At 40.6% G+C, this 12628-nt stretch overlaps 1 protein-coding gene across 7 annotated transcripts in view; it reads right to left on the reverse strand.

Annotated features, from left to right (window-relative positions):
* Nucleotides 1–12628, reverse strand: part of VPS13D (vacuolar protein sorting 13 homolog D) — a 106308-nt gene that overhangs the window by 16522 nt on the left and 77158 nt on the right. For all 7 annotated transcript variants that reach the window (XM_074558821.1, XM_074558820.1, XM_074558815.1 and 4 more), the window contains 2 exons: nucleotides 6897–7029; nucleotides 4394–4589 (listed from right to left, as the gene is read on the reverse strand). In XM_074558821.1, coding sequence (XP_074414922.1) covers nucleotides 4394–4589; nucleotides 6897–7029 — 329 coding nt within the window. The remainder of the gene's footprint in view (nucleotides 1–4393; nucleotides 4590–6896; nucleotides 7030–12628) is intronic.

Raw genomic sequence — 12628 nt, forward strand, 5'->3', positions numbered from 1 at the left:
TGGTGCTAATGAAAGAAGAATGTAAACCATAAAATCCAGTTGGACACTGGAGGTTGGGTTAACAATGAGGAAAAGCCCATGGCTACAGTTGTGCAACAGGGAGAGGAATGGACAAATCTGCTCAAAGAGAACAGATTATCATGGAGACCTGTTATCCCACAGGGAAAAGGAAGAAAGGATATGAAAAATCACACTGCTCAAGTAATTTATTGATTAGACTCAGGAAGGGCTTACCAGGATAACAGCAACATCCCCTTGACCGGAAGGGCCCATACATGACTGACATTATTGTGAAGACTTGTAAAGTCACACCTAGATCAAGACCAAGGTCAGGACCAAGTCTGGAGCACACACAGAAGTCTAAAGGTTCAAACAATACTGATGTGTTAAACCTGAGAACCTCATGGCAGTAATTGGCTGAGTTTGTCTCCACACAATCAGGCACTCATTTCCTACTTCTGCTCAGTGTCACTGATATTCCTGCTCTCAACCACACTGCTTCTGAGCCCACAATGTAAATCACAGCTAACAGAGAAATGGATGCAAAAAGGCAAAAAAAAAAACTGAGTTATAATCATCTGCTTTTGACATTGCATCAAACTTTTCAACCTCACTGCACAACTCCAAGTGATGAGCAAAGGAACAACTAGCACAGGTTGCTGCTTTCCACATGAAGTACACTTAAAATAATAAAATATTTACATAATTTTCTCTGATTATTAATGGCTCTTCAATCTCAAACTATTCTTTACTAATAACACTCTAGTTCATGGACAGAATTAATCACAATTGAGGAGGTCACAGAATTATCTACTTCTAATTTTCACACTGTGACTCAGAAAAGAACACAAACTCTTGCAGTAACAGTCCAAGAATAATCTTAAACTTGCACTGATCTGGCAGAAGCCTGAGAGAAAGCCATAAAGGCACTTTCCTGCACTACTTGTTAGGTTAGACACACATCTAAATATAAATGTTCTTTACTTGTGCTGCACCAGGACGTAAAACACGTTTCTAGGCAAGAGCTCTCCAAGCATATCCAGAGACATAACAGCTTTCCTGTTTTGAGCTGGGCTTTAAAACTTTTGGCAGTATATGAAAAATATGGAAATAATCAGAACTGTTGTATGTGACACTGGAGTACTTGGAACACATAAAACCCTCTCAATAAAGGTATCGAATCATAGGCATTAACTGTTTATAAATCAGATCTATGCTGTACTTTCCCCCACTGCTTTATGCACTCTTCTGCATTAAATTTAGAATTAGTAGGGCATCTTTATGATTAAATAATAAGTTTATAAGATTAGCCTTGAAAAGATCCAGCCTAAAGTCAGAAGAAAAAAATATTTCCTTGCCCTTTAAACCAATCAGCTTTGAAACTACACCCTTCAGGTCTAAAGCCTTCACCTGTGCCTCAGCCATGCTGGTCTGGCTCCATGTTCCCAACTTATGGCATGTGCCAGCTGCAGGAGTTCCAACAGAAATCAACACATCTGAAGGCAAAAAATACTCATGTCCATGTAGCCTGATCACAGGAACACATGATGCAGACTGTTCCATTCCATTCAAGAATTTGATGAAGTGGATTTGCTGGAATCAGACTACGTCCTTTAGGAAAGCCAAGAGCCTCAATTAAAATTCCTCATCCCACTCAAACCTGATCCAATGGTTAAAGTCAAGCAGCTGAAATTCAGAGCTTTTTTTAAAATTCAACCATGTAATTAGAGAATTGCAAGGGGCCTGTAATTTACAGTTACGTATCCTGCTATTTAAATGCAACTTGCAATTAAATGGCTGAGTCAGCTTTGCAGCAGCACCAGAACAGGCACAGGGTCAAACAGCTCTTGTCACACTCATGAACACAAACAGCTCTTGTCACACTCATGAACTCAAACAGCTCTTGTCACACTCATGAACACAAACAGCTCGTGTCACACTCATGAACTCAGCCCTCAGGTCTTGGAATGTTGGGGTACACAAAGATAGATTATAGACTTTGGACTGGTTAACATAAGAGATTTGATAACAGAATGCCTTGGTAAAAGCAAATGGAACTTTGAACATCAGACCTGGATTGCAAGAAGAGTCAATCAAATGGGTTTACCTGAAAAAGGAAATCCCATTAACTCTGCAAGCAGGAGATGTTGTTATATGCACAGGTTTGTGTATGGATTTTAACCTGATCATTGTAGTACACATTACTGCTCTCCCTGAAATAGTATATAAGTGTTTTATTGTGTTTTATTCCTATCCCACAATAAAATCCGATTCTGATCACCGAGTCAGTCTCCCCATCCCTCTCCATCGCCGACACTGCACTGGAGCTCAGCTCCTGCCCAGCCTTTCCAGTGCCATCCATCAGGGAAGGCAGCTCCTGTGTGCTGAGCTGGGCAGAGCCTCCATGGCCCAGCAGGCTCCAAGCAGAGCCAGCAGCTCAGGCTTGGAACGTTGCTCTGCTGCCATTCCAAACCACACATACTTGAGCAGTGACAAACGCAGTGAGGGGATAGTGGACACAGCAGCCCAGAAAACAGACAAACCCCGGGGCCTCTGGGGCTTTCTGAACCCCCAAAAGAACAATTTGGCTTCTTATACAGGCACATAAAACCCACACACCAAACAAAATGTGAATGCAAGGTTGCTTACAGATGGAGGTGGCACCTCTCCCCACAGCCCTTACATTATCTACATATTCTCAAGTACATTTTTTTAGCTAAAAAAGTTTTGATCAGACTTTTGTAGAATGGAGAACTGTGGTAACTGAGTAACCTGAGAAATGTTGGGGCTTTTTTCCCCATTTTTCTTTTCTTTCATCTTGTAAAAGGTTGTTGGGTCACAAACTTAACAGACTGTGTGCAGACACTAAAATCATTTCACAATACTCATCTGTGACAACTGGATTTCAAAATCTAGGGGAAGCAAAAACATGGTTCAGCTCATCTATCTTAACCTCTTAACTGACAGTTAACAAGGCAAAGAGAAATATTTCCCAAAGGAAACACAATGCCAAAATCAGGCTGCCTGGAGATCTTCTTGCCCTCTCTCCCCCAGCTGCTGTCCAGTTTACAACTGTTGATAACACCCACTGTGTGCAGGCTTATCTCACAGAAGCATGTCAAAACATGAATTTTAAGAATATGTTTCTTCAAATTACAATAGACACCCAGCTCAACCAGAAATCTAGCTAACAGCATAGACAGGTGTGCTGCACAGTCACAAAATTAAGACATGCACAAGTGAAACACTGAATTTTCTCAGGGATGCACTTTGATTTCTCAGTTCATTTTGTCCATGCAAATACACTTACTAAATTTCAATCCTTGACCTCTTGGTTTTACAAATCAGGGTAAGTCCCAAATATCTAAGACACACATGTACAAACTTCCATTTTCAGAACAAAGCTCACCTAGGGTAATTCTTCAGGCTTCCTGCACCTCACTCACACTTCATCAGACTTATTGTTTACTGAAACCCTGATGTAGACCCTTCAGAATTCCAAGAGTGGCATAATAAAACACAGGAAATGGAAAAGCCAAATGGGAAGACAAAACAAGCAGAAAACCCAACATTTTTCAAACATTTTTCTCCAAGCTTTCTGATACCAAAACCTGCTTAGGGCTTTCTTTCACTTCAGCCCACAGGTCTCATGCACATGCAGGAGGACTTCTTGGCACAGTAATACAAAGCAAACTCTTGGCCACAAAGAGCACAAAGACTCTTCTCTCAGAGCAGCCCTTTCAGAAATTGATCCTTTCCCTCTGCCACACTCACAGTCAGTGCTAATCAACATTTAATTTAAGCAAAACCATCATTACTTTGCTGAGCTCACATTACAACAGTAACAGACTACAAGAAGAAGCCAAAGCATCTGTCCTGATGTGCTGACACCTCACAGCCACAGGAGCATGGGCACATGCACATAAGGGCACACAGCCACCCCCTTTCATAACTGAGAACTTTGCACGGAATAAAAATTAAAACATAGTGGCACTGTGTTGATTGCAGAACTCTCAAAATGTTTCAATAACTTTTTCTACAGTAAAATGGAAGCTGGAGGTAGAGCAGGGAGAACTTCATTTCAACTCTGTGCAGATTCAGTGGTAGAAGTTAAATTTTACTACATACAGCCTTTCTAAAAATTTTGCTTCATCTAATGGTGTAGGTGAATAATTCCTACTTTATATTGCAGCTTTTCCAGGCAAATTTCACTCTTGTTCAAGTACCAGCAAATGCCATCTATTAAACAAAAAGCAAATGGAACGCAATGGGCTGGTAACAGCTTGTGCTAACTTTGCTTTGCCTGAGGAAAGAGAATCAGCTCAGAAGCTAAAGCAGGCATTAATAGACAGTTTTGGAGTGTTATTGATGAGAAACCCCAGCTGGGGCTCACCTGGGGCCGCTCAGGGTCGTGGTGTCCCTCAGCGCCTGCGCGGTTTCCGAGGCGAAGTCCAGCGCTCCGGCCACGGGTTTGGTGACAGTGCCCACCAGCCCCTTGCCCAGGCCAGATATGAAACCACTGACCCCTCCTTCCGTCTTCACACCTTCCACTGTCGATGTTATCACACTTGTCAGTCCTCCAACGATACCTGCCAAAGACAAGAGCAGCAGAGAAATCCAAAATTAGGGGCTCTAGAACTTACAGAACCTCACCCACCTGGTGCTCTCTGCTATTGTATTTGGGGATGCCCCAATGAAGGAAGGAATGATGAGTCTGATTCCATGTTCTCAGAAGGCTAATTTATTATTTTATAATACTATATGACATTAAAGAACACTATACTAAAGAATACAGAAAGGATACTTACACAATGCTAAAAAGGTAATAATGAAAACTCCTGACTCTTTCCAGAGCCCCAACACAGCTTGGCCCTGATTGACCAGAGAGTGAAAACAACTCACAGCAGAATCCAATGAAACAATCACCTGTGGGTAAACAATCTCCAAACACATTCCAAATGAGCAAAACACAGGAGAAGCAAATGAGATAAGGATTGTTTCCCTTTTCTCTGAGGCTTCTCAGTTTCCCAGGAGAAAAATCCTGGGCAAAGGAATTTTTCAGAAAATGTGGAATGCCACACTCTGCCTACAGGGTTTATTGTGCATTTAATTTAATACACAAACTCAATGACATTAACCAATAACTTTATACTTTGTATATATAATTTACATATGCATATGTACAGACCATATTATCCCACAGAAAAATATTTAATTAATCATTAAATATGTGTATTTAAAAGTGTTTCTATACTGGTTCATTTCCAGCTGCACTTACACCAAGAGTCCTCATCTATTGCACAGGTTAAGGGGTTACTTAGGATGTGATAAAATTCCATCACCACAAAAGCTGGTACAATTTGAGACAGAAAACAGTGTGCCCTTCTCCACTGGATGAAGTTAATTATTTTAAACTGGCACTTTAAATGTCTTTAAAGTAATTTTAAGTGACTTTAACTGTGATGCTGCTGACAGACGTTTTTGTGCACATTTCCCTTCCAGAGAACTTCAATGCTCTGAGAAATCAAGCACCTCCTGAAGTTTCAAAAGACTTGGAACAGTTCACATTATGTGAGAACACACTTTGGAGATTTCACATCTCCATGACTAAAATATCAATTTCTAGTGCCCTGGCTGAAGCACTCACCTGCCCAGCTTCCAGCAGCCCAGGGCTCCTCTGAGGTCTGCAAGGACAGACCAGGCAGATCTGAACTGCCAAACTCAGGAAGCACAAAGTATTTAAATCTCTCCTCTTGAGTAACTATAGTTTATGATTAAATCCTGTCTGTTGAAATGTAGTAATTAGCAGTTTCTTTATTTTTTAAGAAAACAGAATGGGAAGCATTTAAAAATGCCACAGACTTAGGACTAGAAGAGTCACAGTAATTACTGGATAATACAACACAGTGAAGTGCTTTTATAATGGACTTTTCAGCAGAGATTCAGATAATTTGGATTTCCTGTGTTTCCCCCAATTTATGGCAGACTGTTCAGCACATGAGTGTGAGAGGAACCTTTCATGATTCATTTCACACCTACACAGTGTCTCTGTGTGACCAAAGCAAAAGGACTTTTCTCAGCACAGAAAAGATCCTCTTTTAGTCAAAGCCAAATCAGCTTTGCACAGGCTGCAACAGTTACATTTAACATTTAAATAACTGAGCCAAGATGATGCAAAATATAAATATTTGATTTAAACTTGGCTTGTATTGATTTAACCTTCTTCAAGAGATAAATCATGAACTAAATCGATGTGAAGTTCTGGCCAAATTAAAACTAGTTCACTACCCTTTACACAAATAAATGTCTCCAGTTCCTAGTACTCTGAAAAAACCCACAAAATAACCCAACTGGTGAAATGTAACTTTAAACTGATGTACTGATTCCAAGGAAACTCAGGTTCCTGGAACTAAAAGCAAATATAAGAAAGCTATAACCCAGCCATACTAACTTTTTTTTTAATGTCTGACCCTCAAAAAAAAAAGTTTCTGTGGGTATTTCATGTCTCTACAAAGAAATGGATACTTTGGATGAACTTTCTTTGTAATTCTCATTTTAATTTGCAAAAGAAGCTTTTACTTACATGTGGAAAACTCTGATTATTAAATATATTTTCTGTTAGTAGTATTAAATGTATTTTCTGTATACATTTAATAGTATACTTTAATTTAATACTACATTTTAGAGTATTAAATGTAGTTTCTGTAGGTTCTGACCTGAAGACCAAAGAATGCCCCCACCCTGACCTGCCAGCATAAAGCTGAAAAGCAGAAATTCAAGCATAAAGCCCCTGACAGCTCCACTGCCCAGGCTCCCAGCAGTAACACCCACTGCTCTCTGCAATCTGATCATGCCATTTAGGAGAGAAATGAGTTAAAATTACAGCTAAGGGTTACCATGTGCAAGTCCATGGATTCCAGCTACCAGGTGCTCTCCACTGGTTGCAGCGTGGTACCGGATGTATTCCCGCTCTGTCTGGTGCCTGTTATCCATCATCTTCCCCAAACCATCTGACAGAGTCCCAGCAAACTGCAAGAGAAGATCATTTCTGTTACTGGAAGAACAGAAGCGGTTTCTCCTCAGTAAATTCATTGCAGAAAATTCCTGGATCCTGCTTGAGAAATGCACAATTATACAACTCATTTTGATACATAACAAAATCCATCCAATCCTTCTGCCATGGAGAAAGCTCAGAATTGTATCAGCAGGTGCAACTGGAATGCTGAGGTGACAAAGAGGTAGCCCAGCTACTGTGGCCAATCCAAACCAAATCAAATCTGTGAAAGAGCAAATCTGAGAGCAAGAAAGAGCAAGTTGTACCAAAAGCGGTGCCCATGACCCAACTGCAACCCCTCAAAACCTAAAAATAAATGTTATTTAGATATAAAGCTTTTCCTCTGCAAAGATATGTGCAAAGCTTCAAGGTAAATATGCCTGTCATGAAACTATTTCTAAGATTTCTCAGAGCTAATTAAATTCTTTTCAGTAACTCAGGGTAGAAGTGGCTGTGTTGTAGGAGTGGGAGCCAGGCCACACTCATGCACAATGTGGGGAGATCCCTGACAGGATTCCCAGCTGTGCTGAAGTGTTGTCCTGGTTTAAAGGACAGATATCTACCAAGGAAGGCAGGAATTGGAGAATGCAACACCTCTTTCCCTCCAAATTATTATAACTTTGAAATGACTGGACTTTCAGGAAAAGATATAGTATACTAGCATATCTTTTGCCTTTCATTATCATTTCTTAGGCAACAAATGGGAGAAAATTCCCTGAGGGAAAAAAAAAAATAAATCCTAACCTCCAGCAAGTGTCCACAGGTACCAAACCAAAAGCTCAGGGGAACCCTGAGTGTGTGTGGAGCATTTTGAGTCCTTACACTTACCTTGAAAAGTGTGGGGGAGGACAGGAGACATGCTCATGGATTAAAGGGAACATTATGTCCAAACAGGATTTGTTCTGAGAACTCTGATCATTGCTGTGAGCAAGTCAATGAGAAAGCACCAAATAAAAATGATCTGTTGTGATCTGCTGACCTTTAGTCTCATGTAATCAGATAGAAACCAGAAGCTTGGTGGATGTAGGGAAGGAAGAAAAGGAGACAAAAAAACCTGAAACCTTGCCTTGTATTCAGGATATTATTAGAGAAAAGGGCTCCTAGGAGGAATTTTCCTGGAATACTCTCCAAAAACGATCTGGTTTTTGATTATGTGTAATTGGACACTTCTTGTACCACTATCAACTACCAGCACTTGTATTTCCTTTCAAGAAATGAACAGCCTTCATCCTCTCCACCCCTGTGAAGATCATTTAAAGCTTTGCTGTGTGTTTGACAGGGGCTGGGGAATGGAGCAGGTGCCCCAGGAATGTCAGAGGCACTCAGGTGCTGATGTCCCCTGTCCTGCATGGCAACAGGACTGCAAAGGACCAGCCTGTGTCTCATGGACCATCCCTCTGCACCCACAGCAAAACCCCTGCATGGCTCAGGTGCACCCCACAGGACAACTGAGACCTGCTGGGAAACCCTGATACACTGAATATTAAAAAAGAACCAGACAAACAGTTCATTTATGGGCCCAGTGCCACAATGAAGTTCCCCTCCTTTCTCTGCTATTTCTTCTAAGGCTGTGTTTCTTTTTCACTAATGACACAATGTCCTGGTTTGAAACACTCATTTTCAGCTTAAAGACAAACCAGTCCAGTGGCTCCAATTATCTAAACAAACAGATTTTAACAACAGGGATGAAAATGAAATCCCATGACCTTTCTTGTGACTTCATCATATGGAGACTAAACAGTGATCATGGACTGAGATACTTCTGACCTTGGTATGAACTTAATGCAGATGTTATTTAAAAAAAAAAAATAGCCCAGAAATACAAACTGACCTGAAGCTATCTATGAACTATGCTTAAGGTTAGGGCTTTTTCCTAGAAAAATACTTTGCTTTTGTGGATTAGAGTAGTTGCTATAAAGACTGAAAGGCTCAACAGGTCTTCAAAATTCAAACTTCATTACAGAATCTCAAGACCTGAAAATGCTTTTTCAAGAACATGTTTTAGAAGTTACAGTAGTGCATGACTGGGCAATCAGCCTGAAGGAATAAACCAACTTATTGATGAGAACTGGTAATCTCTCTTTACAGCTTTCCCCCCACCTGCACCCACACTTTCCAGCTCCAATACCCCAGCTCTTCCTGTGAATACAATCCAGTCTTTCCTCAAATATTCCTTCCTCCATTACACAGAATCTGACACCTCATTGTCATTAGTAATCCTGTTTATATGTAGACAGAATTTTAATGTAATTGTGTATTTTTCTTAGTAAGGAGGAAAAAGAAAAAAAATCCCACGCACATAGTTTAAAAGTCAAACTCCATTAGCTGTAAACCCAAAGCTAAACAGGGACATTTTTGTTTGTGTTATTTAGAAAATAGCACTAAATTATAGATGTAAGCAAAACAATTTAAGGATTTTAACGTACCAAACGTACCATGAAGTGTTTCCATTCTGCCCTGACTCAGGTGACAAAATCCGAACTCAGCACACGTTAGTTACAAAATGTAAACTTCATGGTGAATTGTTGAATTACATTTTGAAGCAGTTCCTTCTCCCCCTGCCCTGGGACTGTTTGTTTCCTGGCCTCATCTAACACAGCCTGCAGCCAGACCTTTGTCAGATTCTGCTCCATGAGCAAACCAAGGGGATCCTCAGTGAGCAGTGAGTGGGTCCCTCCTCAGCCATTTCTTGCTCTCCAGTGCAGAGTTTGCCAGTTAGAGGTGAAATGCCAGAAAAGATAAAAAAAAGGGGATGTTCCACAGGTATCAGGAAGGGCTGCTAGGAAATGGGGCAGCTGTGTGAGGTTTAGACTGGTATTTGAATAAAGGGTCAGACTGTGGGGTCAGAGTTACCCTGACTCCTGATCTGAATCACCCCTACATCCATCCTCATCACCCACTACAGGTGACACCACCTGAGTGAAACAAATACCTGCTGGGGATCACAATCTGACACTGCTTTTTATCAGAAAGACTACCCTGAAATGGTTTTTGAAGTCTGTTGCAGTTAATAGGATTGTATCTACCTATACAATATGGAAATTAAAGATTTCTAACATTAAAACCCCACAACTAACAAAACACCTGCACAACACCTCCAGCTCAGTCTATCTGGGTTATATAATCACTGTATAGAGAACAAGTTCCTCAGCTGTTACCTCATTATCAGAAACCTAAGCAAGCATTAGAAATGGAGCATAAGAAATGGAATTTAAGGAGTTTAAGTCCAGCTTAAGCTCTGAAGGGAGATTTAAACAAGCTGAAGCACAAAGGCAGACTTACCTTTGCCCCCTATGAGTTTTGCTTTTAGATGCCTCTTTTGGGGAGTGCAATATCAGCTGCTGAGGCTGAGGGTTTAAAACTTGTGAAAGAGCAGAGATGGTGCCTCATTGAGCTGTTAACCCAATCACACGGCAAACAGGCTCCAGATAAATGAAGGTGACACCAAAAGTGTGACCCACCCTTGTCTTCCTCAGCTTTTGTTAATAAGGTGTGACCTGGGAACTTCAAAGCTTACTCAGGACCATGTAAATGCCAACATAACCAAACACAACAGTCTGTGAACAAACATGAAACTAATCAAGAGACTTGTAAATATCAGCTCCCTCTTCTCTACCCTCATTTTCATGATTTCTTTGTCTACTTGCTGATGAAAAAGAAAAATAAAAATTAGTCACTTGGTGATTTATCTCTGCATTCTTCTCATTTCAGATACCCTTTGCCTTGAAACAGAACTGCAACATAATACATTAGTGTCAGCTAATGGAAGTTACCTGCTTCCAGGGCAAAATGCTCCTGATGTTTCTGGATGAAGCCAATCTGCACAAGGCACATGCAGAAATGGGTATTTTACTTGGCAACTTGGCCTCTCCAAACAGAGGGGAATAGGAGCCTTCCAGACTACTCACTAAAAGCTGTGTCATTTCATGTACTCAAAATATTTCAACTTATCATCAGGATGTATTGTTTAGTGCTTTGCCAGAAGGAGAACCTCTCCTAAAAGCCCCAGACAGCTGAGCATTTGTGCACCTCCACTGACAGACACCCCCTGCCTCCTCTCACCCTGCCTGTCCCCAGAGCACATGGTTCTTCCTGCACACTGATCTTTTCTTCCAGATCTACACTCTAAAGACCCTTGGATCCCTGGTTTCCATCCCACACCAGTCCATGTATGATATGGAGCTACTGACTGACATACAGAGAATAACCCCCACTGCACTTCAGCCTAGCTGCTGGAACACAAACTCATCCTCCTGAGGAAGGTGAAATCTGACATTTTCCCCAAATCCCAGGACATTGTGCTACTGTGCACACTATGTTTGGATGAGCAAGCTAAACCACTCCCAGCCCTCCACAACCATTGAAGATGTTTCTGCATTTCTGCAAGCCTGGGCCATGCTGGGCTCAGCCTCCTCCTCTGCAGGCTCAGTAAATCAATGATTCATCATTTCTTGTTTTACATTTACACAGTGTCAACAATCAATACCAACCATTCACCAAGATCTGCAAAAGCAGATGAAATACTATCTGTACAAGAAACTGATTTATTCGTCTTTGGGGTTACTTGGTCTTTTGTTTTTCTTTTTAAAGGCACAAAAATTAAGGAAGTTTTACCACAAAAACCTTTTACCACTGACTACATATCCCTTGCTGTTTCAAGCAATAGAAGAAAAACAAAACCACCCATATACAGTGTTTGTGAACCAAAGCTGGTGCCAAACAATTAAGGCTTATGGGGCACAAAAAGAATTCAAAGCAAATGAAAACTCGACTTTGGACTGCATGTTCCCTCTAAGCCAGATGCATGAAGCACACAGCATGGAAATAAGTTTTAAGTAATCTTTTAAAGTCTTTTTAAGCTCTTGGCAGTGCCTGGTTCTCTAAGGACATCCCAAAAGGATAAATACACAATTATGACCTGAGTCCAAACATTCCATTGTAATTCTAGCATCAGAGAACGGTACATCTACAAATATTATTGACTGAGCAAAGCAGAACATTCCAAGATGGAATGTTAAGGGAGAAAGTGATGAAATTAAATGTAGATCACTTAAAATTTCTGTGCAAACCTCACAATGAACTGTGTTTAAAAAAGAAACCAAAGGGTTTATTTGGTTCTTATCTTTGCTTTGCAGAACTCATTTAGGAAGGAGTTCAATCCTTCATGGTCATTTGTGTTGTAGCAACATCATTAAAAATCACTTTTATTCCTACAACTCTGTAACCTGTTAAAGGTATTTTAGAGGAAGCCAATTTTTATGCTGATGTCTGGTTTTATGCTGATATCTGATAAATTATAACAGTTACAAATCAAGCATTTGCCTATGGAGGCAAAAAATCCTCACAATGTACATGTTCCAGGCTAAGGAGACAAATGTATATGCTGTTAGGATTTGTGGTTAAAAAAGGTCATCCTCAAATCTTGCTGCTATTCTTTGCAAAGTGCAAAAACCAAAAAGCCCTGCCAGATTCTTGGATATACACAAGCACTGGGTGCAGTGGGACAGATAAAGCTGTCCAGTAAATTCTGCAGCCTAAATTCCCCTGCTTTTACTGCAATGTCTCAGGATTGAT

The sequence above is a fragment of the Zonotrichia albicollis genome, chromosome 25, assembly GCF_047830755.1.
Source record: "Zonotrichia albicollis isolate bZonAlb1 chromosome 25, bZonAlb1.hap1, whole genome shotgun sequence".
In the NCBI taxonomy this organism is placed as follows: domain Eukaryota; kingdom Metazoa; phylum Chordata; class Aves; order Passeriformes; family Passerellidae; genus Zonotrichia; species Zonotrichia albicollis.